This window comes from Stylophora pistillata, chromosome 2 (assembly GCF_964205215.1).
Source record: "Stylophora pistillata chromosome 2, jaStyPist1.2, whole genome shotgun sequence".
Taxonomy (NCBI): Eukaryota; Metazoa; Cnidaria; class Anthozoa; order Scleractinia; family Pocilloporidae; genus Stylophora; species Stylophora pistillata.
This window is the reverse complement of record NC_142520.1, coordinates 37,578,380-37,605,759: the sequence shown is the minus strand read 5'-3', so window position 1 is coordinate 37,605,759 and position 27,380 is coordinate 37,578,380. Positions and strand designations below refer to the sequence as shown.

Here is a 27,380-nt window from a genome sequence, read left to right as displayed (position 1 = left end):
AGAATTAATAAAACTTTTTGTTCAGTTATTTTTGTGGTGTCTTATAAATAATTATATCCACTCTTCGAATTATTTTTACCTATTTGACATCTTATTTTTTACTTCTTTAAGTCTGGAATTAATTTTACCTGTCTCATTTTTTGTCATTCCTTTCTTCAATTATTTTTTCCTTCATGCACGAATTTCTCAGCAAATCCCATACCTCATTGCGGGATGAGTTGAATCCCATAGCCCCTGAGAATAATTCCAAGATAGCGGCCAGGAACGTTGTTTTTCGAGAGAGAACTGAACGAGGTTTTCGTAATTTTCTGAAAAATTTGAAGGCAGTGTTTCGGCTTTTCCTGACTCCTGGGAATGGAAATTTAACAACCGATGCTTTAGTTGAAGGAAGACATCATCTGCTAGATGCCAGAGGGACTTTGTCTTTGTGAATTGTTGATTTGGAAAGAGGTGACCCCAACCCAACAGGTTTACCGGCAAGTACTTTACAAGCACCCCTTCAGAAGTTAAACGAGTTTGTGGCTCAAATGATTAACATGTTGCCAGCCGAGATAGAGAGTAGACAGCAGGCTAAAAATTCCGATCACTGCTAGGGTCCAGCTCGAACACTTGCGCTCACTTTTTTTCTCTTGGAAAAAAATAGCAAATATGCCGCAGGTGAGTGTTTCTACCATCCAGCGAAGGCGCAGGGAGTTTGGGCTGAGTGATGAATTTGATCGTTATTCAGACATAACAGATTATGAAATAGGTCAGATTTATGCAAGTGTAAGAGATAACTCACGTGAAGGCCCCCTCACCCCTAATATGGGAAGGAGGAGGTTCATTGGTGCATTGAGAAGCCGTGGTTTACGAATTCAAAGATGAAGAGTTAGTGAGTGCTTATGCCGCGTTGATCCCATTGGCACTGCTTTGCAATGGAGAATGACAATTCATCACAGAAAATATTTTGTTCCAACACCTAACAGCCTTTGGCATATAGATTCTGGGCACAAACTTATACGATACAAACTGATCACTCGTGTTTGCATTGATGGCAAGACCAGATTGTTAGTTTATGTTTCATGCTGCAACAACAAAAAGGCTGATACAGTGCTCTCTTTGTTCCAAAATGGGGTGGAACAGTGGGGACTACGTTCACGTGTTTGCTGTGACTATGGAATGGAAAACTTTTATGTTGGCCAATACATGATTGAACACCGTGGAGAAGGCAGAGGAAGCATAATCACTGGATCCTCAGTGCACAACTCCAGAGTTGAAAGAGCTCATTGAGATGTTTACTCTGGAGTGCTCGCCTTTTATGTACGCATTTTTGAGGCAATGGAAAATGAAAGCATTCTTGACATATCGGATGATGTTCATTTATTCAGCCTTCACCATGTCTATGTTCCCAGGATCAATAGATCTTTGAATGAGTTTATTCAGCAAATGAACAATCACCCAGTTTCAACTGAAAACAACCAATCACCCTTACAGATGTGGGAAAAGGGAATGTTAGAGAACATGCATTCTGGGCACACTGCACTTTCATCAAAAGAAATTGAAAACTTTGGGGTGGATCTAGAGGGTGCACTGTTAGTTAAAGAAGACGATTACCAGGTTAATGTTATCCCTCCAACAATTGAGTTAACTGAGCAACAGTTAACCCAAATGCCAAGTCTACTGCAAAATGATGAGAACTGTGGAGTTAATATTTGCAAGCAATGTGTAGAGTTAATTCATTCTTTCTTGAGGTAGAACTTTAGACCATGTAAATCAAGCAACATTGACAGCATAATGAGCAGATGGAAGATATCTGGATGTAGGCATTAGATGTGTGTTCCATTTATGGAATCACTTAAAGTAAGCAAGGGACAGCATTTTGATATAAGATTTCTATTCCAGTTTCCATGGAGGCAGACAGTGTGTGTTGTGAGTCAATTTTATTCTAAGTTTAAATTTTATTTTTCTTGGATTAAAACTACTTTACTATACAAACAGGAACAATAAACAAGAACCATCAATGATACTAGAAAATATCCCTACCCAGTCAGGGTGGGGATTTTGTAATTTATTATGAATATTGTCCTGGAAGGTGGGTGGTAGCAGGGTTGAAGTTTTGACTGATGGTGAAGGAGGTATGGACATTTTCTGTAAAAACTCAATGCATGTATCCCATATTAACTTCTTACAACAGCCGAGTAGTAAACGCAATCCTACACTGTTTTCTCTAGGTCAAGTGCATCCACAATTATAACAGTCAAAATAGGTCATGCATCTATGCTATAGGTAAACTTATTCTGGAAAAATTCCTTTAATCACTCCTTTCAATAGATCCACTGTTCAAATGGAAGTTGAAAATGCAAACCATTACTTGTTTCAAAAGTCAAATGTTGATTGGATCTCAGTGAACCCCATGTGACAATATGTGGGAATTTTGCGAGATTTTTTCCAGTAACACCAAAAGAGAGGCCTTGTCTGTAAAACAGTTTGTCGAAACAGTTAAATGCTGATCAAACAGTCATCAAAAAAAGAAATCATCTGCATAATGAGACAGCACTGGTAGTTATTTTCTGAATAACAGAAGTGCCATTTTTACTCTATTTGCTGACTTTCCATTCAATTTCTTTAATTCAGTCAGATGTGAAATTATATAATTATAAACATTTCCATGCTTTGGTAAAAGTGATGAAACAACAAGAGCATTAGTGTTAAAGAAGGTAATGTTGACGAATTTGTATTCCTGAAAATATCCATATACAACTTCCCGCAAGTTGGCGGATAATTTGACCTTGATCCTCTGGAAAATCTTGAACCTGCGGTTGGAGATCTGCGATGTAGTTCATCGACGGCGTTTTCTGAACGCGAACTGCACCTATTATTTCGAGCTGGAACAGGAGCAGGGTTTTATCTTCCCACTACGTTTGAAAGTTGAGTTATAGTTTCTATTGCACTTTCTGCAATTCTGATAATTTCATCCTTCTGGGAATCGCTCCACATGCACCAGCCGCCATATTGTATGAGGGTGAGCAATGGTGTATGGGATTCCCCTCAGCCCGCAATGACAGGTAAAATTAATTCCAGACTTAAAAGAAGTAAAAAATAAGATGTCAAATAGGTAAAAACAATTCGAAGAGTGGATATAATTATTTATAAGACACCACAAAAATAACTGAACAAAAAGTTTTATTAATTCTGTATTAGTCAAAATAATTAATATAATTTTGACCAGAACGGACCCCCATAGATTTCCTTACCCCGTCTCCCAAAAAATGTTCCACTGTATCCCAAACATTTCAATGGTTTTCGAGCTTAGTAAATAACCACGTTTATTCGCAGCACGCCATTTTTATACCACACTTAAATAATCACTCTGACTTTGTTTCTCTCAATAAATAATGTATAAAAATATATTAACACAATTCATCAAATATATTAAAACACCTCTCGTGAATTAAATATCCAAGCACTCGTATATCAAAATTAAATGTACAATATTTTTCGTCTTTCAATTAAAAGACAACATAAATAATTTCACTCTGTAAAACTCCAAACGGCGACAATTTCTTTTTTGTTTAAGACACTTATACATCTCTGTCCACATTGGTTTAAGATTTTTTTCTGGTCTGAGCAAAAAAAGCGTCTTCTCTCCTCGAAAGTATTTTCTCATCTCTCAATCGTAGAAAGATTCCAATAATCAAGTTAAAAAAAAAAAAATTATGAATACCGCTTCTTTTGTTGTTAAACTTATGTACATGTTCTGAACTTTTTGTTACGAAACCTTTGCTTACTTTACAATGTCAATGGCGAATGAGGTAAAATGTTTCCTGCGGGTGTAACAATCCGAAGTACAATTTACGAACGATTAATTCTTTGACAAAATTTTGATCAGTATCCTTTCAAAATGAGGAATTTTCTTCTATACGAGATCTAATTAAACCCGTTGTAGGAAAATAGGAAACAATGTTGTACTCTCACCACATTCCATATATCAAAACCGGTGTATTTCATAACCTGCGCTCTGTTTGTTTAAAATAATAGCAGTGTAAAGGAGGAAAACTAAATTCACAGACAGAAAATAATAGTTTAATTTAAGAAAGAAAAAAATCAAAAGAACACCGAATAAAAATCAGTTCCAATGACAAAACTCGGTAGGTGAAGAATTCGCAGCTCGCGAGTCAAATTCAATTTCGATGCATCGAATGTGGTATTGCAGTTAAAAGTTAAGGTATATCCCTTCTCGTTGAAGCGATTTAAATCAATTCATTCATTTAATAGGAGGTAAGAATTGTCCTCCTTCAGCTACAGTCGTTTCATCAGTTCTCTCTCCTTCAATATCATTCGCTTTACTCGCTGTGCCAGGTTTCTCCTTCACGACCTCTGAAGTGATTCTCTTAGTCAGCGGTACCCCTGCTCCTTTTGTCTCGGTCCCAGACTCCGCCTGTTTGGTGATATTATTTTTCTTGTCATGGTGAGCAGTATGCGAGGCGTCTGCTCCGATTGGCTGTAATCTTTCCCGCGTTCGCGCGCTCCGTTTCGTCAAGCTAGCTTCAGCGTGTCCTTTGCTTGGCTCTGCAGGAATTGTGGTAGGTCCTTTTGGAATTGTCTCTGTAGGGTTGAGTGCATCCGCAGCGGCCTTCTGTCGGGAAGTGAGGCGAGATGTCCCGCGATGTCTTTGACGTCCCTGGAAAAGTACGATAGAATAAACAAACAAAACAGAGGAAAAACACTAAAGCAAGTAGAGTTATTGTATCTGTTAATTGTTAAGTTATTGTTATCTGCGTAGTGAGAACTCGATTAAATTTGCTGAGAGTGATTTAGAACGGCGCACGCAAGGTAAGACACGCGCGCTTTCTCGCGGCAGGCTCTTTCGAGTCCTCAGGACTTCCCGTCCTCAGCGAGCGTATTCTAGTAGGCCTCATACGATCAAACTAGTTCTTGTAGTGGTATAAAACATCAGAAAACACGAAAAGAACGAATTTCGCAAAAGGATATGACAGAGCACGATTAGAACCAAACATGACCCGCACGGGGTAGCAGGATTTCGCTGGCTAGTACTTTTCTACGCGGAATCGAGCGAGGAACGCTTCCTTGCTTCCCATTCCCCTCGCGACCACCCGGACGCAATCATTTGCCCACAACACCATATCGGCATTATGTAACAAGGTTTAACTTAATCAATATTCGTCAGAAGGGAGGCTTGATCTCTGACCCTTTACACCCTAACATCAGTATGCATATTCTCCATATTGTTCTATATATATTTCCTTTGGCACTGAGAAGGAGAATTTGTTAAACAATCGAGAGCTTCTTAGGGAGGGGTTCATAAGCGTCCTTACCTCTTGTATCCATTCATGCTGGATAGCTTCGTCAGGAGTCAAACGAGCTGCTGGATCCCATCTAGAAAAAAAAAAAAAACCTTTTCAATGGCATGGTCATTTACAGATATGAAATAAAGACGCCAGCACCCGTAAGAATTTTGGATCCTATCCACACAAACGCGTTTCTGTTTGAAAACGCAGAAATTTGGTGCGTTCTCGCCTATCCTGCTCACTAAACTGTTCGAAAACGCCGCAAATTTTAAACGAAAGCTTTGCAAATTGTTTCAAAGGAGGAGTATTTTGGAAACGCATCGTTTCTGGAGTTGAAAAGTAAGAACGCTGATCAAAACGGAGATTTATGAAAACGATTTGAAACTGGTGACTTTTGAAAACATAACAGAGCATTTGAAGTGGACTGTGATGAAATAAATAAAACTATTCTGACTCTAAGCAGCCTCTAATAAAGTCCACGAACAGCGCGTCGTTTGTCTTCAGAGCTGCACCAAGTTCTTTGCCATTCACTTGGCGTTTCTTTCCTTTGGAGTTCGTCATGCTGCGTGGGTTTCCTTTGGAATCTAAAGATCAAAACAGGACGCAAGCTTAACAAAAACAGTGGCTGTGCCTTCACGAATTTTATAGGCAACCGAGAGGTACAAAATCTTAGCAAGAAATTATATCAGGGAACGCGTCAGTCTTAATAGTGGTGGACAAGGAGACCGCTGAGAAAGGTGTAGAATTTATCACAGGCGCTTCAAACTCTTAAAAAGTTTCCATGGCACATACAATAACAAACTGGTGCTGAAGGGGGACGGGGGTGGGGGGAGAGGGGGTGAAGGGGGAGGAAGGGATGAGGGTGATCTGCGATGAATTAGTATCCCAACATGGTGAGATGCCAGTTCAATGCAGATCACCGCCATCCCCTCCTCCCCCCACCACTTCCCTCCCCTCCCGCCCCCCCCCCTTCAGCACCAGGTTGTCATTAAGTTTATTATTAAACACAAGGTCGACTGCGAATTAATGCAGGACACATCAGCAATCAAATGACAGACCTACATACTAAAGGACTGAAAGACTAACCGAAGAAGATCCTTCTTCTCGAAGCTGGCTCCAATACGTTTGGTGGCGGTTTGCCTAAAATCTATGAAAATCAAACACGTAAATAGAAAAACTTCCAACGTTGAAAATTCGCTTAGATTGGAATAAATGTAGAAGAAAGACAGTACTGTGGCTCACTTAGGTACGATCTGAACAGCAATTCTCCTAACCACCCACTGCACATTTAGTTCATAATTAGTAGAGAGAACTGAGTGTTAAAACAAGATACGATCCTCTAACTAATAAGGTTAGCGATTCTCATCCGTTTTTGTTGGATTTTTCATGGAAATTGAACGGAGAAATTACACGCTGATCACAAAGGACTGATGTAACCAGAAAGAAGAGTTCTAGGTTTTCTCAAAACGCGACCTTTAGCGAAATAAAAAAAAAAAAAAAAAAAATGTCACCTCCATTATACATGCTAGCTGTTCCACTTCATTTTCGCCGGGAAACAGAGGATAGCCAGTGTAAAGTTCAACAAGAATACACCCAAAACTCCACATATCAATCGCCATATTGTAAGGAATACCTGAAGACATGAAACGAACAACGAAGTAAGCGGCGATGAATCAACGCTGCTGAGTAAGTAACGTATTCGATTCCCCATCGAGCTGTTCGGAATCCGAAGTGGGAGAGGAAGGTAGCTTGTGATCTTGCTTTTAAGAAGTGGATACACAACTGTAATCTATTTTTGAAATACCTACTTAATAAAAAAATATCAGTCGCGCGTATTTCGATGAACATGGTGAAAAACAACCATCAAAGTAATCACCAAGGCCAAAATGAGTGAATGAAGAGATTGCATTAGTTCAATGAGACTCGCCTAAAGAAACTTTACCGTAAAGGAGAATAACGTTTTCAGCTCACCTAAAATGACCTCTGGTGAACGATAGAAACGACTTTGTATGTATGTGTACACTGTAAAAAAAGGTGAACAAACAAAACAGCGTTTAATTAATGTGCAAGATGAAAGGAAAAAATAACTTTTTAAAGATTTATCATTAAAGAGGTTCTCGTTTTTCCACTAAAGTTTTACAACCCGTTCAATGCGCGCACCCACCGAGGGAGAATCACCAATTGCGATTGGTCAATTAAAATGTAACCTCTCCGTTGATTGGATGGAAATAAAGTTTTGAACCCGAAGCAAAGTGACGACCAAAGCTGGATAAACTACAGCCAAAATACTAATTTTCTTTGATAGAGCTAAAGTTACTTCCGTAAGATGCATCTCACATATAAATCTGAGGTATGGCATAGCTAACCCACGAAATCTCTTCAGCTCATTTGGTGAAGTTACCTTCCCAGGAATGGGAACCGAGAATGGTTTGAATTCTCACAAAAAAACTCCCAACAGATATTAAATATCTTCGTCTCATCTTTACCTCTTTGATGCTCGTAGCAACTCGAACCAAAGTCTATTACTTTAATGGAACTTTGCCCTCTTTGTCGTAGCAAAATATTTTCCTACAAATAATAAAAAAAAAGTATCAGTGGAGAAAATTCAACTGCAATATCAGTGAAGAGACAGGCCATCGCACTGAATTTTGTTTCAAAGCCTTGGCGTAGTACTCTAACTGCACGCCAAACATTATGCTTCTTACAACATTGGATGAATTACCGGTTTTAAATCGCAATGAATAATCTTTTCCTTGTCCAAAACTCTTAAGCATTGAAGCAAGGAATAAGCAAACCTGAAAGGAAAAAGAAAACGTTCAGCATAAAAATCACAACATCAATACTAATACACCATTTTAGACTTTGATACAGGCAAAGAGCGAACTGGAAAAAGGAAAATGAGATGAGCGAAAAGCAATATGCTAGATGCTGAATACAAAATGCGAAATGCACTTTGTGACATTTGCAAAGTAAACTATTTAAGTGCAATATAAGATACAAAACGTGAATTGAGAATTAGAACTGTAAAGAGCACATGAAATAATAGAATCATACACGGTAGGTCATCAATCATAAAATCATTTTGTAAAACGCAGTGATAAATACGTATGATGCACGATCCTCGCTGTAGAGAGCGCTATTTATGCAATAGCGAAAATCAGACCTGAAAAAAATCAGGCCTGTACGGGATTCGAACCACTGACCTCTGCGATACTAGTACAGCGCTCTACCAGTTGGCTTGTTAGCTCAATTGGTAGAGCGCTGCACTAGTATCGCAGAGGTCAGTGGTTCGAATCCCGTACAGGCCTGATTTTTTTCAGGTCCGATTTTTGCTATTGCATAAATAGCGCTCTCTACTGCGAGGATCGTGCATCATACGTATCTACAACCGCAGTTCAAAATATATGAACTTCATATATTCATTGTAGCAGTGATAAATATAGCTCACCTTCTTATCAAAGCAAGACTAAATCCTTGGAAATTGTTTTTCTTTATCAATTCATATAAATTCATTCTGCAAAATTGATTTACAAAGTACATCGGTGAGGCGAGAAGTTAAATATGTACCAAGAGACTGAACCTGGCTTAAACGTAGAACGTCAACGCTACGGCTTAATTCACATCGCACGGTTACAGGGTTCGCGCTGTTTCGAAATTAGAAGTAGGCCGTAATTCTGAGCCAGAACGAGGAAACAAATCAAAGGTTACTGAAACTAGAAACTTACCCCATGAGTTCAAAGCTAATGCACAAGTGATTCCTAGAAAGAAAAACAAGTCACTATTTTAGAAAGGTAAAAAAAATTTCGGGCCAAGTGCCTCACCCCACTCGAGCCTCACCCGAGGCGAGCCGAGGCGAGCCGAGGCGAGCCGAGCCGAGTCCTAGCCCCACACCACCCCAGCTCTCCTCAGAAATAATAAGGGGGCATTGCTACTCCACTTCAAAAACCAAAATCAATTTCTCCTTAAAATATTCATGCCTACTCAACCTGACAGGTGAGGAGAAAAAAATATATCAACTGGGGGATAGTGCTTTATAAAGTATCAAATTCTCACAGCTCAAATTATACGATATGTATGGCCAGCAGTGTAGAGAATTGATATTTTAGATCTAAAAATGATACGAGGACGGGAAGACGCCTCTCAGTCGAGAATGAAATCAGCCTTAGGTATGAAAGAGCTGCATGCGCACTTACCTAAAGTAGAAATAGTCTATCATGTGTATAAGATTGTAGTTGTTTTCTTTATCCTGCGAAAAAAAAATAAATGGAAAACAAAGTGGGAAAAATGAATGGTTTCAAGTTTCTAATGCGTAACTTTAGTTTTTAACTTGGTAGATTGACGAAGATCCGTTCCGTGATCATACTGACCTTTTTAAGCAAGTGTTCCAGAATTTTAACCTCAACTAGAGCTTGTTGGTGAAATCTGCAAAACACAGAAGTGCTTATAATGACTAAAGGGATGTGGGTTTTCTTGACAAGGGCGGCTACTAGATTACAAAAAGGTACGATATGTGATGATGGTTAACACTTTAAAAAAACACTTTAAAAAAAAAAGTACCTAAGCCTGCAGTCCTCAGCGGCAAAAGCACAAAAGGGCGGGAAAACGAGTGGTATCAAACAAATGCTTCTTTGACTGTCATACCTCTTCTTATTGCGTATTATTTTAACAGCAACGTGTTGTCCTGTCTTGTGATCCAAGGCTTTCACCACCTGACCAAAGGAACCTTTCCCCAGGACCTCAAGCACTTCATATCTGTACACAAGGTGATCGTGTAAGGCTTTCAGGTAACTGCCACTCTCGTCATCGTAACCTAAGAAATAGTTTTCACAGATAAAATCCGCCTTAATCTTCCCAACTATCCGGCGGCCGGTATAGAAAAGATGTTCATTTTTCGTCTTGTCAAGAGCGTGGGACAAAGAAAAACTTCTGAGTCTCCATGAGGAATCGAAGGAGGAGTCCCCATGAGCAATCGATGGAGGAATCGAAGTAGGAGTCCCCATGAGGAATCAAAGGAGGAGTCCCCATGAGCAATCGAAGGAGGAGTCCCCATGAGGAATCAAAGGAGGAGTCCCCATGAGCAATCGAAGGAGGAGTCCCCATGAGGAATCGAAGGAGGAGTCCCCATGAGGAATCGAAGGAGGAGTCCCCATGAGGAATCGAAGGAGGAGTCCCCATGAGGAATCGAAGGAGGAGTCCCCATGAGGAATCGAAGGAGGAGTCCCCATGAGGAATCGAAGGAGGAGTACCCATGAGGAATCGAAGGAAGAGTCCTCATGAGGAATCGCATTTACGGTTTTATTATAATTTCAATTTGTATTTGGAATTCATTTATTCCTAGTTCTAAGTAATTGTAACGCAATTCAGTCTACGGACTGCCATGTTCCATATTCTAATAAACTATCTATCTATCTAAGCTCAGTCCTTCGGATTCCGCTCTCCGATACTCTACCCAGGGTTCGTGCAGGAATTTCAGAGTTAAATTTAAGGACTTTTTAAGGAGTATTTAAGGACTTAAATTTGACTTCAAAGGAGTCATTTTTGCTATGAAAAAAGCGTTTGTTTGCAATAATGGCGGCACATTTTTTTTCCCCAAGGCGCTCTTGAACCAGATAACATTCTATATTTTTTCTCTTTTATTGTTTCCAATATATTTTTTCACATTTAATGCGTATTTAAGTAAAAAATTCAAGGAGTTTTTAAGAATTTTTATTTAATTTATTTCTTAGGAGTTTTCAAGGAGTTTAAGGAGTAGCACGAACCCTGTCTACCACCGAGCCACAAAGACTCTATGGTGAGCAAGGCCCATTAGGAAGTTCACTTATAACACGCGTCCTGCATACTGCTGGGATCGGCAATGTCGATAGCGTCACGTTTTGTAAAGAACAAGAAAAACGGTAAGTTTTGAGCTCGGTACAGAAATATAGAAAGATTTTTTTCGTCTTGTGGCGTGGCTCGTCTTAACTCGTGGATTTGCTTAGCACGGGAACAAGTGATGTGGGGATTCAATCGGCAAATTCCGTGGCGTTAGCACGGCTCTAGGTAAAGCATGCATCACTAAAGAGGACGGACCAATTGTTATCGTATCAATTGGGGAAGACTCTTGCGGGAATGACCACTAGCTTTTAGCGCAAGCATTGTATGTTTTGATTACATTCTGCGCAGTATATCCACGAGTTCACCAGAGCTTCACTAGTTGGTTTGTTTCGTTATTTCTTATCTAAGTGTTTCAATGGCTTGGTTACATTATGCAGTATGCTATTATGGATGCTATGTGGGTAGAACCTGGTGTTTTGTGCTTGGGATTAGCTATCGTTGGGGGGGGGGGGGGGGAGCAGGAAGGGACCTGAGGTGTCCCCTCCATTGTTAAAATGATTTTTTTTTCTGTTCATACAAACTCATTACTCAGGTTGCGAAACGCTCAAATCCGAAGATTCTATACGGCGTGAATCACACTCTGCACTTTCGACAGAATGCCATTTTAAGGGGCATTGTGAAAGGCTTACCGTTATTCTGCGGAGCGCCTGGTACACCTTCGATCTTCTTCGCCTCCAAACCAAGAAACCAAACGTCTGGGAAATCTAGTATTTCTGACTGCTCGAATGTGGACATCTTATCCCCGTAGTTTTTGATGGCAACTGAGAATTAAGTTTAAAAATTGACGTATCTGTAATTAAGCTCTCGTTTTATCAATTAACGCATCAACATGAACAAATGGATAAAAACCACAGCATACCATTTGTTTCATAACATAATATTGCTACATTGTACCCATAAAGTTCCTTTTATTTGACAAATCTTACGTGATCACAAAAACAAGCGCGCAGAAACTAGTCTTTGCATTTGTCCGCGTCATCAGCGTAAAATCAAATTCTGGACACTGAATTGATCAATCAGAGTGTGTGCTTTCCTTTGGTTATGTTATAAATGTTTATATTTCCTTTTAAGAAAGGAAATATGCAATTGACAAAACGTACTCTGCGATCAGGCGTTCGTTTTTAGGTTGAACTTAAGCTCTCACTCAAAAGAAAAAGAGCGCTTGATCGTAAGTAAACAGAGCATAGAATCTTACCGCTGGGTGACATAGGAAGTTTGTGCCCGTTAGGGTCTCGGCGAACACGGGTAAAAGTTTCATTCTCGCTGTTCGTTCTAGAAGCAAAACACATGAACAAACATCGTCAACCTAACCCTAACACCAAACCTCTTGCGCGAGAAATGTTTACAACAGTTCTAATACATATTTCATTTGAGCGTCTGGGCACAATATTGAATGCGTCTTTTATAATAGCTTTTGACCAACATACTAGGTAACCTCGTTCCCAGGGTCTCTCCTCTTCCCGCCCCATAGAGCGGGAAGGCGAGAGACCCTGGAAACGAGGTTGGATACTAGGTTCTTGGATTGATCTTTGAAAAACAGTTATCTAATAGTCAGTACCTACTAGAGTGCGTCCAAACAATAATTTAGCGAATAGCTTTAATACACTAACTATACTATTCCCTACATGAGAGTGGAGTGTCTCTTGGATCCTTGTTTACTAAAATCACTTAGGTTTAGATTCTGCGCCTGCAATGATAGTCAATTCAAAGGAAGATATTCGTCAGCGGTTTTTATTGACCATTAATACCGGGTATAACTACACATTAAGCCAAAAACACTTTACTGTATCTTGGTCTGACAAAGCACGGACTCGACACCATTTCTAATAAAGCTGTGAGGGGTAGGGGAAGCCAAATTACTGACTGTGATTTATCACTTCTTGAAAAAGGGGTGATAATGCGCGCTCTTGAATCCACCTCCCCTTCCCTCTCTCTCCCCAGCTATAACCTCCCTCCCCTCAGCTATGACCCCCTCCCCTCTTTCTGCCCAGCTATGACTCCCCTACCATCTCTCTCCCCAGCAATGATCCCACTTCCCCCTTTTCTCCTCAACTATGACCCCTCTCCCCTTCCCCCCAGCAATGACCCCACTTCCCCTTTCTCCACCCAGCTATGACCCCCTCCACTCTTCCCCCCCAGCAATGACCCCACTTTCCCTTTCTCTCCCCAGCTATGACCCCCCTCCACTCTTCCCCCCCAGCAATGACCCCACTTTCCCTTTCTCTCCCCAGCTATGACCCCCTCCCCTCTTTCCCTCCCAGCAATGACCCCACTTTCCCTTTTTCTCCCCAGCTATGACCCCCCTCCCCTCTTTCCCTCCCAGCAATGACCCCACTTTCCCTTTCTCTCCCCAGCTATGACCCCCCTCCCCTCTTTCCCTCCCAGCAATGACCCCACTTTCCCTTTCTCTCCCCAGCTATGACCCCCCTCCCCTCTTTCCCTCCCAGCAATGACCCCACTTCCCCTTAACTGTACCGCCGCCCAGTTAGCCCAATGGATGGTGCGCTAGACTGTTGTGCGGGAGGTCGAGGGTCCGAGGCCCGGCCGGACCAACACTCAAGGTCTTAAAATAATCGAGAAGAATATGCTACCTTTCTATAACATCAAGAAATGGTTAAATATTCTAGTCTTCTCGGATAGGGACGAATAAATGGAGGTCCCGTCTCCTGCAGGGTTGGGGGTAGGAGACATTAATTTCCCACACACGAGATTACTGTGTGATGGATGTCCTCCCCTGGGGTGGGATGGGTGGGTTTATACATTGAGTGTAAAGCGCTGTTGATCTGTCATTGTAAGGAGCTGACCATTTAACTTTTGAGAGGGGGGGGTGGGTGATTTTGAAAAAATTTCCTGCAAGCGCTTGTTGGAAGAAAAAAATTGCATGCAGCCCAAATGTAACATAAAACATGTACCTAAAAATCGGAAAAAAATATCCTGCACAGCAGATTGCTAGAAAGAGAATTTCCTGATGACCAGAAATCACCCATCCCCCCTCAAAAGTTAAATGGTCGGCCCCTAAATAGCGCTCTATAAGAAATAAATTATTATTAAATTATTATTATTATTCCCCTTTCTCTCCCCAGCCATGACCCCCTCCCCTCTCTCTCCCCAGCTATGACCCCCTCCCCTCTCTCCCCAGCTATGACCCCCTCCCCTCTCTCTCTCCCCAGCTATGACCCCCTCCCCTCTCTCTCCCCAGCTATGACCCCCCTTCCCCCCTAGCAACGACCCCACTTCCCCTTTCTCTCCCCAGCTATGACACCCCTACCCTCTCTCTCCCCAGCTATGAACCCCCCTTGTCCTCTTTTACCCCAGCTTCTACTCCACATCTCCCCTTTCTCTCCCTAGCTATGACCCCCTCCCCTCTTCCCCCCCCAAGCAATGACCCCACTTCCTCTTTCTCTCCCCAGCTATGACACCCCTACCCCCTCTCTCCCCAGCTATGAACCCCCCCCATCCTCTTTTACCCCAGCTTCTACTCCATATTTCCCCCTTCTCTCCCCGGCTATGATCAAGAACCTGTTAGGGAAGTTAAAGTGGAACTGGAGGAAACCTGTTTCTAAAGGGACACGGGCAGTTCCTTAGGCGACTTCCATGCTGCGACTTTTAGTTGGGAGCCCCGCGCAATTTGTCTCAATAAAAATTTAGTCGCCATAACAACCTGATGTACTCTAAATACCCCGGAAACGTACACATCGGAAACATAATTAGTCTTCAACGTAATTTCGTAATTCTACAGCGACCGAAAAAAGATTCCTAGACTTAACTGCCTCAGGAAGTACTTTCAGCAGTCATTGTCGATGAAAATCTCTCAGAGAAATACGAACATCTGGTTGAGAGTAAATTCAATAAGGTGCTTTGATCGCCACTAGCCAAACTAGGAACTTGTTTCCAAACGGATGTTTGATATAAAATAGAAAGAAACACCCCTAAAATGCAGACTAACTCCGCATCTTACAAGTATTTCTTTTCAGATGTGGATTTCGATTTCGACACAGATTCGCATGCAAATATCCTGTTCCAATATTTGCGTTCAGTTCGTAATCTTCCAGCAAACTATGTGTCTCCCATATTACTTCTAAAGAAAATATTTTCTTTACAAATCTAAAGGTCTGTTGTTCTCCTCTGTTTGTTTACTTGAACACTGGCCGAGTTACAAAAGGAGATTATCATAAGTTATGCCTTTTTCTCCTTCAACAAACTAAATTTTTCCTTAATGAAAATAAAGAAGAAACTAAATTTGTAATGTCGTGGCTTCCTTTCGATGACCTGACCTCTGGAGTCTCAGTTAAAAATAACCGACAGAATGAAAATTCATTACTTTTCAGAGCCTTTGCGATGTTGACAATTCTTGCCTGATTTTACAATTATAACGAAATTTGCTAAGGAATTACACCATTCGAATTTATTTGTCCCGCAGACTGGAGGTCCGACAGATTTAATAAATTAACCTTTACTACATAAAAACTCAAAGAAGTAAAAACATCGAGCCTTAGTTTGATTTTCTCAAATGCGTGTCTTACGAGAGAAGGTTATGGTGGCTGTAGATAGCGCATATCTTAAAAATAACAAGAAACTTAAATTTGCCGAGAGCCTTAAATATGTGTGCGTCAACTACCAGCGTTATCTTAGTCTCGAAGCAGCTGTTCTCAATAGTTGCCTGCACCGAGAAAGTAATATCTTGGAAATCTTGGTATCTGTTTTGATTGAAAACGATGAAAAGTAAGATTGGATTTGAAAGGTGGGCGAATTATCTTTACCTGAAAGAACGGGTAGCAAGGGAAAGATCTAAATGTAAACTGGAAAATACAAAAGGAAAGAAACAATCTCACGCAACACAAGAGAAAGGGAACAGATGAAAACGAAAAAAGCAAAGAAAATTCCACGTCGAAGAATAACTGATGATAACCACGATTATAAGAATGGAAATAAACAAAAAACGTGACACTTTTCAACTTGTCAAAATTTCTAGTCTCGTTCTTCAATGGTTACAGAAAATCTCTGGCGACGCATTGAAAACGTAGTCGAATTTACTGCGATCGATGGCTCTAAATTAAAATACCAATTTCCTCTAGGTTCAAGAATAAATTATTTAGATAATTTTCCCGTCGGGTTATGAGTCTTACATATTCAAGGATTTTTTTTTTTGTGATAGTTCAATGAAAATTTTATTACCGTCAAACCCTTGAAAATGTTTTTGGGAAATGAATCTGAATACTCTATCAGAGTAGAAGAAAAAAAGAATTAATGATGGGGACCAGATTTAGTTTAATCTTCAGAAGACATCTCACCGAGTGCTCATAAATTTTCTGTAAAAAAAGGCTTTTAACAACACCTGAAAATCTATAACTAGGAAATACTTACTTCACTAAAAATTTTTCTTCCAAAGAATGTTTTTGAATGGGCCGGACCGGAGCACTGAAATTTGGCAAACGATTTATTTTCTTCTTCAAATTAAATATTTGCTGAATTATTTACTTCATCAAATTCATCAAGCACTTCTCGTATGCCGGGAAAACAAATTCATGAAATTATTGCGGCCTAAAAACCAACAGATTAAGCGCAATTTGACATAAACCACCACGAATCTGTCCTAAAAAAAAAAAACTGCTAAAACAAGGAAAACTGAATAATGCGCTGGGTTCTGGGGAAAAAATACATGAAAGGTGAAACATTTTGAACTCATACAACCTTCTTTCGATGTACAGACTGAAGAGATCCCGCTAGGCCCGTGAAAACTCGAATTTTCATGTGTCCACGAGTTAGTGTACTTGTATTCTGAATTGAAATGCCTGTCTTTTGGCCGGGTTTCTGTCCTTGTTTCACCATGATGAAGTAACAACACGTCTACGTTGATGACAGCAAGACCGCGCGCTGGAAAAGCGACCTACAGGGAGGTCTGTCTTGTGCTCGGTCTACGAGACACGCGTGATAGAAGGCTCTTGAATGAAGATCGAATAGAAATCTAAGCGCACGACGAGTAGCCTTTTTCGGCGAGTATAAATGAATAATTTTGTTATTGCGTACAATCCGAACCCCAGCTTGAGTTTCAAATGATTAGCAGAAGAAGAAATAAAACAGCGTGTACAAGCGAAAACAGCTCAGCTTACATCTGTCCCTTCTAGGCGAAAAAACATGTTGCCACGGTGATGAGATTGCTGGGTAGCTTGATGTAATAAATTATTCAACTTTGCGAGGAGCAAATGGAACAAGCGAGGAAATTTCCACCTGTTTCATCGGCGTCTTTTCGACTGAAACCCACTGAAGTGCTCATACTCGAAACCCATTGAAATACATCGAACAATTGATTGAAATTCGGAAAAAAATTAACCCAACACAGTGCGATTAAAAAAAAAAACACCATCTCATTTCAAGTTCGACCGATTCAGCTGAAGCATTAAAATTCGTTTACGTCGGACGCGTAAGTTCGAAAAAAAAAAAAAAGGTTTCATTTAGCACCCCGCATGAGTTTGCAATTACTGGGCGCTGAAAATATCGCACTTAACGACGTAGTGTCATTAGCAAGTCATTAGAAATTTCGTAAACTAAGAAACGTCATAAACAATGGCTATACACGCTAGAAACACCACAACTGGCAAATAAAACACTTCGAGGGCAACATCGATAAAAGCCTAATCAGATCGACAAGTTAAACGTTCTTCTCAGGCTAAATAATCGTTTGCGAAATAAATAACTCTCCTTGTTTTACTGATTTTCACATTTCAATTCTCCAGACAGGCAGCTGTTTCAAGTTTTCCTGTCTTTTAACGGTCTCTACGAAAATGTAATGTACTTTAGGTACAAAAGAATTGCATGGTAGCATTCTATCGGCGCACGATGATGAACACATGACACATGCTCATTTCCGAGGTTTCAGAAAATCGACCCAGTATAAAGCTGTGCCACTTTTAATTAGACTTGCACTTGAAAAGACCTCTTCGAAGTTTTAAAGAGGTGTCACCGCTCCTACAGAACATTGTCTTCGACCAGCGAATCTCCAATTACCAAGATAAAATGCGACGTCTACGCACAAATATGAGCGAAAATTCTACGGTAGAAACCATCCAAAATAGATTAACCAAACTTGCTACATTTTCTAAATCTTTTCTTTATATTTTTTTTTCCATATGCTCTTCTTTTTCTTCCATTCAATCATTAATTCTCGTCATGATATATCTCTGAAAGATCGCACGTGATTGGCAGCATAATGAAAGACGTCACTTACCCATGACATAATGAAAAAACGAACACGCTGACGAAATCGCGGGCTCGGAGAAATATCAATAAACTTGACTGAAGTCCAAGAGCAAACCATCAAAATGGACATTTAACTCAGTTAAAATATTTCCCTTCTAAGATACATCTCTTGGCCTTCACTCACCTGTTTATTTGAAGTTTTGAGAATGTTCTGCTGGTTTAACAATTGCGGCAGTTGATCAGAGAACTTCTGGATATTAAAAGAAAGAGTGAATATTTAACTTTTAAACACCCTGACATCAGTATGCATATTCTCCACACTGTTGAGAGAGAGAGAGTGAGAGAGTGAGAGAGTGAGAGAGTGAGAGAGAGAGAGAGAGTGTGTGTGTGTGTGTGTGTGTGTGTGGTCGGTAAATTAGCATGTATTCTCTCACGTCTGTTTCCGTTTTTCTTCAGTTTTTTGTTTTGGTTTATCAAGTCATATCTACCCTATAAAACATTTGTAATTGGCGTTTTCTACATCTCCTTTGTATATCTCTTGATTCCTATGAGATCGGAGTATTTTACGCGTCCAAAATACTTACCTTTCCCTCTTTGGAAGCATGGTCGCCTGCCTGCAAACATAGCAAAAGAAGTAAGGGAACATGGCAATGTTATAGCAAATGGTTAGCTTGTCTCAAGTTTTCTTCAATTAGAAGCAAAAACTTCTCTTTAACATCACACAAAGAAATGTAGTCCTTATCGATCTCGACAAAAAGGGCCGGTTATTTACAAGAGGTCTAACCCTAACCCGATTTCATACAAGCAGACTGGGTCTTAGGTTTTTTCTATAACAGGGTTGATTTTATTTAAAAAATTCTTCCACTGTAAGCTTTCGGTCCTCTGGACACTAATCACAAGAATAAATGTTTGGATAAAAGGTGCAGTTCAATTGGAGATGGTTAAGAACGCAGTTCTGTTAAACGATGGCTGAACTTTGTCTTAACAATCAGACCAAAGTGTTCTAAATGATTTAAATTTCTGTTGTCTTTATTGTTGCTGTTGCTACTTGTTTTGTGTGTGTGTGTGTGTGTGTGTGTGTGTGTGTAAACTTTTGTTGTTGATAAATGGAGCCGACGGGCGCAAACTGAAGAACACTAGTCTCAAGTGAGGTTGATAAGGAAAATTTGTAGTTTTGGTTCTAGATTTTGCAGAGAAGGAAGAAAAAAGACCCTAGAAATGAGGCTGCATCGAGAGTTATATCACCTGATGTCTATCTGGTCCAAGCTGTGGTAAAGTTCCTGGAAAAATACTTGTAACCCTCTTAAGGTAATCGTAAGAGACAAAAAAAAAAGTATTAGAATGAGAACGTAAACTATATCTCCTATTGCATTATACAGTACATCCACGAAAGTGTAGCAGACGTATTTTTCTGACCACAAAATTCAATGAGTGATTTTTTTTTTTTAGCATTGAAATATATTTTTAATGTCCACGCATATTGTCACCTTATGTTTCTAAATGAGCATCCAACGCAAGAAGATCTACGCTGCTACAATAAACATGTGATATACAGTTATAAATTTTGATATTTAATGCATCGCAGAGTGGTAAGGGAATCCCTGAAAAATGCAAGGGCACTGAACATATAAACAGGGTTTTTTGATAATTAAATACAAGGTCGGTCTGAATCCAAGTCAAGGTTAATTAAAATAAAACACAAGAACAACACATTATGCAACAAAGGGACAAAGGAAAGATGAAGAGTTCTACACTTCAGGTGCAATTCAATTTTTTATAAAGCGTATGTTAAGTGAAGATACGTTTAAAAGGCTCATTTCCTTGGACTTCTTTTATCTAAAGTTTCTCTAATCTTCTTCATTTTAAAACAAAGTTTTTTTCTTTCTTGGCTAATCATTGCCTATTTTTAATGTCAGCTGTGTATTTTACAATTCATACCTGAAGCTAATATGTAACCTTTGAAAACAAGGCTATTTTTTAAACGTTATAGAAGTGTAATGGAAATACATGTGCGGACCACAGTGCATAAATACCTGCTGTCCTTGCAAAAGGGGCTTTCCTTCAGTGTACTTGAGAATGAGTTCATTCTTGCTGTAAAATAACAAGTTAGAGAGTCTTGGTTCATCTGCGATACTGAACAGATAAATTAGATGCTTTGCACTCTAAGGAGTAAACCCTATCACTCCGGAGATCCCATCAGTATAATTCTCCCCTACTGCCTGTCATACAATCCTTATGATGTTCCTTTAGAGAACTTGGTATCTGATCAACTAATAATCCACTAGTTGATACTTTTCTTTATTCTCATCACTTGTTGTCTTGATACTGTATGAGCATTGTAAAGAGAAATTCTGTCTTGGTCACTTAAAGGGAGTGAAAGAGTTTAAAGCCATACAGGTCTTCCCTTAGATTGCAGTCTTACAAGCTGACACTCAACAACTACGGTTCAATTAGAGAAATTTGCCATGGTATGGCTGTTTAGTGAAAGTACTTATCAAAAAGTACTTGGCAATGAAGCTGGACACCTTAGGGAAGGTTTACCACACTTTGAACACCCCCTCCCACTCACAATCCCTGAAAGTTGGAAACAAGGAACATCATTTCATTTGGGTCACTGAGTGGCAATTTTAAAAAATGGCAAGTATGTGCTTAACACTAAGAGTTTAGACCACAGATGCACTGATTACCTCAACAACACTTCCTTTTCTCCAACTCTTGGGAAAAGACTTGTGACTTCTCATCCAAGAACAGTAGCAAAAGAAATACATGTCCTCTTACTTAACTCGAGCTTTAGAGAAACCAAGTTCATTTACCCATTAAACCCTTGGAGTGACCAAGATGTAATTTCTCCAAGCAGTAAAACTGCTGAGCCAATCATTCAACATTAGATCATGAGCCTAACAAGCTTTGATTGTTAGATAAATTCTCCTTGCCAGTAGAGAGAACAGTATGGCGAATAAGGAAAGTAATGTTGGAGTGAAGGGGTTTACAATAAATGTGACTGAGGTTGCAATTCAGGTTCATACAATGCTGGGCGTAACACTAATAGTAGCCAAATAGCCACAGACTAGCAAGGTTGTCCTCAAGTGCTGGCAGGCGGCCAGGGAAATTCGCCAGCTGAGAATATGGCAGTTGCCGGCTGATTTTCACTGGTAATCACTCGACAGACAAGTCTTGATTTTTAACAGTTTAAGGAAAAAAAAACCTTGCCGTTTGAAAACAAAAAGGTGAAAAAAAATACTGAACTACGTCTAGGCTGCAGAAGTATTAATGGTGGAATGAGGTGCTGTAAAATAAATTTTTTAGTGTCTCTCTCTGTTTCGGATCACTGACCATTTTGTAAACTCAAAGCTTGGTAGCCCTGCAGACAAGATGTTGCAAATGACTAGACACAACCAGCTGAATGGCTTCCTCAATCAGCAGGCCATATTCTTAGCTATACCACTGGACTAGTAGAAATTCAGTTTTTGGCAAGTGGCTTTTGATTTCCACCAGCCAGTTTGGCTAGTGAACAAACTGAAACTGTCGTGACACTAGCCACTTGGCTAGTAAGTTGAAAATTTAGTGTTGAGCCCTGAAATGAATATTTTTCATCCTGAATTATCCCCTAGAGTTGACTTATGCCCTTCCCTACCCTCCCAAAGACCATGAGATATTTGGGTAGAGTAGAGATGCATGCATCAATTACCTTAGATATCCATTACCAAATGTACTACTTGGGTGGGCATTTCCTGAGCGATGATTACTCTGATCTGGACTCTGAAAGTCATTAAAGTAAAGTAAACGTTAGCACTGCATGGAGTTACCCGACTTACACAGCATGCTGGAGCTAAGTCATGGTAGTTTCTCTAGCGTGAAATGGCTACTAGTATTGCTTGTATGTTGCATTTTTTGTGTTGGCCACTGAATTTTCTGTTGCACAGTTTAAAATAGTCATTTAATACTTTCTCCTGGTGTATCATAATATATCCCTCTCAACAGTCACATTATTTTCAATTGCATAAACATCCACCAATTAAAGGCTGATTATCAGAGTTTTCAGTATACATATATCTTATTAACCAAGCATGAGGGCCGTACTGGGAGAATGTCGGCCCGAGGTCTTGACAGTACAGACCTCCCTGCATTTGGTCTGTACAAAAAAAGACAGAGGGCCGATATTCTTCCAGTACGGTCCCGAGCAAGCTTGGTTAATAAGAGATTTATTACACGACTAAAGCTCAAAGGGACACAAGTGCGGTATCATTTGGGACCATTCGGGACAGTGCCCAGTCCAATACTGAGAGAATATTGACCGGCAATAGAGCATTTTGATTGGTTGATTTTAGTTATTGGCCCTCTGACTTCCCGAGTTGTGTAATAAGAAGAATTACAACTGACTCTTGGTATATTCCATGGTATTATTCCTCTCAAAAGTGTGGCATTACAAGTGTTAGAAGGAACTTTGCACTTCCATTCTCAGGGGTGACCAAACTGAAATTTATCTTCACACTTTCAATACAGTTTCAGGCAGAAAATTGTTGAGAAGAAACATATCAGTTGGCAAGTACAATTTGATTTAACACCAAATTCTCAGCGCTAAAGTTACAGGACATGTTTAGCAGATGGTGTATAGAATTTGAATTTAAATATTGAGAATGAGTTGTTCTCAGCTGCCCCTTCTGCAATTATTTCCTCCTTGCTAATTAATATACATTTGCAGTCATTCCAACTTTTCATCTCTGTGACTCAACCAGCAGACCTGTACACATCACAATCGCACCAATTATTAATTTTATGTAGTTTCTGTGAATTAAGTCAATGCTCTTATCTCTTCATGCCAAACATTCTAAAACTGAGTGCAAATGCATTTACATACTAGGTACAATAGTTTAGCTATAAATAAATAAACTTTACACTTCTGGGTTTGCTACGATAGAAAAATTCTTCTTCATTTCAACACCATTATAGACTCAAAAAAAATATATACAGCACAACTAATAATTTACTGAAGATGACATCTTATTTCAATTTGATGAAAGAGTTTCATCATTTGGAATTTTTGCAAACCAGCATGATTTTCTAAAATATTCTCTGTCCTTCATCAAAATTTATTTTAAAAATACTACCAAATACATGTTTTCCACCCCTGAAATTTAAACATTCAATTAACTTTATCTAGTTTCAGTGAATCTGGGCCAAATGTTGCTGTATATTTCCTTTAGTCTGCAGGTAAAGAAAAGTTTAAAGAACATAATATCTGTATTGAGTGCTTGCTGTGACAAACTTTCAACATGAAATTCCTCAATTTGGCAACTCACCACACTGCTATCAATATTGCTACTGGTCCCTTCTGATGAACTATGATACGCTTTGCGCTTAAGAATTACAGCAGACCCCATAATGTTATTCCTTCATCAGAAGAGCCTTTTTAAAAAGCTGTCTGTGAATTTTGTTAGATTTTAGTTTTCAAAAACACTGGACCTCATAAAAAATTCATAAGAATGTTAGTGGAAATTTTGCATGCATGTCTCATTATGTTGAGGTTTCACAACTGTAAATTAAAATAATGGTTAGAAAACTAAACACAAGCACTAGAATTTATATTGCCATTTTAATTAATACATTATCGATGACAGTTTATAAACTACATACATCTAGTGTATAAAAAAAAAAAAGGACTTAGAAGAAAAACTCACGACTTTGTTTTAAATTACTTTCCTTCAACTCAACATGTGTATGTTTTTATAAATTTAAACAATACATCACACACAGTAATTATTTAATTTCAATTTTGGATCTTGTGTTAAAACCATTCACAAAAGTCTGTGACATTATTACTCTCACAGATATTTGTTCAACTCATGACATGGTCTATTAACCCGCTGGTGGGTGTAATTTTACAACAGAGGTAAATGTCAACTGTACTAAAAAAAAAAAAAAACTAACATAAAAATTTTAATAAAGACGCTGAAAAAAAAAAAAAAACAACACAATATCTCCCCAGTCTGTCTTACAAGTAATTGGTCTGAGAGATGGATTAGCATTAATTCCTTGAACAAATTTTAATTCAAACTTCATTAGAATGAACACATCAGTGTTATACTAAATCATACAGTGGTGAATCCATAGGACACTTAATGTATAAAGAGTAAGTTTTATTATCTAAGTAAATAAATAAATTAGACAACAGTTTGGGTTGTGCTAGAGTGAAAAACAATGAAAGGTCCACAACAACCTATAAATGAGATACAATGAATATATGAAGATCATATATTTTGAACTGCGGTATTAGATATGTATGATGCATCAAATCCTCTAATATCAAATCCTCTTAGATACGTATGATGCATTATATGTATCTAATACCGCAGTTCAAAATATATGATATTCATATATTCATTGTATCTCATTTATCACTTTCACAGGTTTATTATGAATCAACTTAACGGCCTGCTCCCAGTTGGCTTGTTAGCTCAATTGGTAGAGCGCTGCACTAGTATTGCAGAGGTCAGTGGTTTGAGTCCCGTACAGGCCTGATTTTTTTCAGGTCTGATTTTCACTATTGCTTAAATAGCCCTATCTACTGCGAGGATCGTGCATCATACGTACAACCTATAAAGTTATCTAACATTTTTAATTATAATTAATCAAAAGCTACCAGTCAAATTGGAATCATATATCAATCGATGGATAGAAAAAGTAGAAATTGTAGATATTTCATTCCACTTTAACAATAATGATCAAAACTTTTGAATATCGTTGAAGGCTTGTGTTGAGCATGTTTCTATTTATAACTGTGGAGGTTTATAATTACAATAACGGAGAACCGATTGACATTCATTATTGCAGTTGCTTAGTAACCAGCCCAGGATCATTATCTACTAAAAACAATACTGGCCTTCAATATCAATGATGATAATACTTCCACGGCAATCATGATGAATTTTAAACCAGTTAAAGCACAAAGGATTAATAAGAATACTAAAAAAGGATAAGTTAAAGTCAAAACAAAGACTTATTTTAGAGGCTATCATTCAAGGAAGAGACCAACAGTTCAAATTATTTCCAAACTGTCAAAGCATGTGCGTAAATAAATTATAAATAATTGGTTTCCTAGGTTTTAAAAACTTTAAGGCTGCGACCAATCGCTAAGAGTAACAATATTTTTTTGCCAGTTGAAAGTTTATGTTAATGATTTTCAGACCATGACAACAACGAAAAAAGGAATTCTTAATCTAAGAAACATTTAATTCTAACATGTAGGTCTTCTAACCATATCTCAGTTAACAGTAGTTCTGAGATTATACTTTAATATTTTCCGTATCAGTGAGAAAAAATGTCGAACATTTAGAAAGCGTTGTTAATTTACTAAACAAAATACTATAACTAACCTTGAGCTAGTTGTTTTTCACAGGAATAAAACTAAACTCCTTTGGTTTGTTCTCAGCAAGAAATTATCGTAGCTCTTTTTTTCAGACTGTATACATTAAATCAAGTTAACATTTTTCAACCAAGATATAGTTTCACTGTTTCATTCAATAATCCGTGCCTTTTCTTACCTGAAGAAAAAAAATGCTGTCCAATAAAATAAATAATTTAACTAGTAGCAGGTGAGACAAAGATTCGAATTTCAAATAACTATTTGTTGTTAATGAAACGAAGCATGAAGTGCTAGTGACGGCCCGTCACACGAAATTATGTAAACATGCATATGCGCGCAGCTAAAATAAAAATTATCTTTTCCCCAATTGTAGTGGTACAACCGTGGATGGTGAGAAAAAGAGGCATCGAATTGTTTGATAATCAGTTTTACAACCTTCCTTTGCACATTCGAATCCGTGCCCTAGTTTTATCACCAAAATTACGACGTTATGTCTAATAGGAACTGATGCGTTTTTGCGCAAGAGAAATTGCTATTGTCAAATCTGAATTTATCCCATTTTTCGATGACCAGTATCAGATTTCCGATGATAAACAATGAGGATTAATTGTCAGTAATTTATTGTAATTTTAAGGCCGATGTTACGACTTTCAATCGGTTTAAACCTTCGTGTTATAATTGATTTGTGATGAGTTACAGTTTTTCATACAGTCTATCGTCGAGTGTTTTCCTTAAATCGACACGGCTGGACATCGTGTATTACACACGTGTTATTAAATTCAACCGGCCGAATTACGTATATTAAATATCGTCTAAGAATCTGCATTCAACTCCAAAACTTAAGGCAATGCTAACCTTCCAAATAATTGCGTAAAAAATATATAGTGCGAACAAGACAAGATTAGGGACTTCATCCAGGCTCAAAATCGCTAGGACTGCAGACACTACAGAAACTTGGAAAGCTGAAATTGTAGCTGTCAAAGTTTATTACCTGTGTGAGGTTTATGGATTTCTTCGATCCTGTTTGCTTCAAGAAAGGAAGTAGATGCTGTTTTCTGTCTTTTGAACGCTCTTCTTTCCCCATCGATAGCCTGAAGAGAAATAAAACACCCTGTCATCGTCTCAAGTACAACGCTTCCACTTTTCAATAATAAGTCGTATCTCGTCACTCACGGTGCCTAATGTGTAAACAAAGACCACACGAACCTAAAATATTTACTCAACAACAACAGCTTGAAATGAAAATAATATTCAGCCAAACAAAGCAGAAGTTACAATATGGGAACTGCTTACTTTCTCTCAGAAGGAAGGCCACTCATTCTTCCATCTTCGATATGTACTTTCTTCGAGCTTTACGAGGCACCAAAGCGTGCAAAAGCAACTGTAAAATTTTCCTCTGTAGGCACGTGGAGACTTCATAAAGCATCAGCCAGCTCCTTTCAATGGTATCCCTTAGCTTACGATTCAGAATGAAGAGTTCTGCTTGAATATACCCCGATCAACTAGCGATTTTTTCGAAGCGCACGTTAAAAACCCGCGCGTGCCGGACACTCTCTGTCACCTCAGTTGTCAAATATCACCTTGACAACTAAGAAATGAAGAGCCACGCGCGCTTAAGCAGCGAGTAAATCACTTTTCTCTTCAATCAGACACCTTAA

General features: G+C 38.9%; 1 protein-coding gene across 3 annotated transcripts; it reads right to left on the bottom strand.

Moving 5' to 3' along the window:
* Positions 1-3,145: 3,145 nt before the first annotated feature.
* Positions 3,146-27,378, bottom strand: LOC111329422 (dual specificity tyrosine-phosphorylation-regulated kinase 4). 3 transcript variants are annotated; one of them, XM_088751153.1, is made up of 23 exons: positions 27,016-27,378; positions 26,714-26,813; positions 22,048-22,118; positions 20,393-20,450; positions 19,605-19,661; positions 18,944-18,973; positions 18,544-18,609; positions 12,788-12,849; positions 12,358-12,434; positions 11,792-11,923; positions 9,930-10,098; positions 9,656-9,710; positions 9,482-9,534; positions 9,014-9,046; positions 8,737-8,802; positions 8,011-8,083; positions 7,775-7,856; positions 7,260-7,310; positions 6,800-6,921; positions 6,375-6,435; positions 5,743-5,872; positions 5,316-5,376; positions 3,146-4,660 (listed from the first exon to the last, which is right to left on the bottom strand). In XM_088751153.1, the coding sequence occupies exons 1-23, from the start codon at positions 27,039-27,041 to the stop codon at positions 4,244-4,246; spliced, it is 2,052 nt and encodes a 683-aa protein (XP_088607279.1). In that variant the 5' UTR covers positions 27,042-27,378; the 3' UTR covers positions 3,146-4,243. The 3 variants fall into 3 exon arrangements, with proteins under 3 accessions (XP_088607279.1, XP_088607280.1, XP_088607281.1); XM_088751154.1 differs by lacking the exons at positions 26,714-26,813; positions 27,016-27,378 and adding an exon at positions 23,660-23,818; XM_088751155.1 differs by lacking the exons at positions 18,544-18,609; positions 18,944-18,973; positions 19,605-19,661; ... (2 more) ...; positions 26,714-26,813; positions 27,016-27,378 and adding an exon at positions 16,854-17,338.
* Positions 27,379-27,380: the final 2 nt, after the last annotated feature.

Excerpts from the sequence above, each read along its gene's own strand:
- LOC111329422 (XM_088751153.1), bottom strand. The coding sequence starts at position 27,041 with ATGAGTGGCCTTCCTTCTGAGAGAAA. Across the intron at positions 26,814-27,015 it reads GGCCTTCCTTCTGAGAGAAA|GCTATCGATGGGGAAAGAAG; the intron begins GTAAGCAGTTCC and ends ATTTCTCTTCAG. Across the intron at positions 6,436-6,799 it reads AGCTAGCATGTATAATGGAG|ATTTTAGGCAAACCGCCACC; the intron begins GTGACATTTTTT and ends TGATTTTCATAG.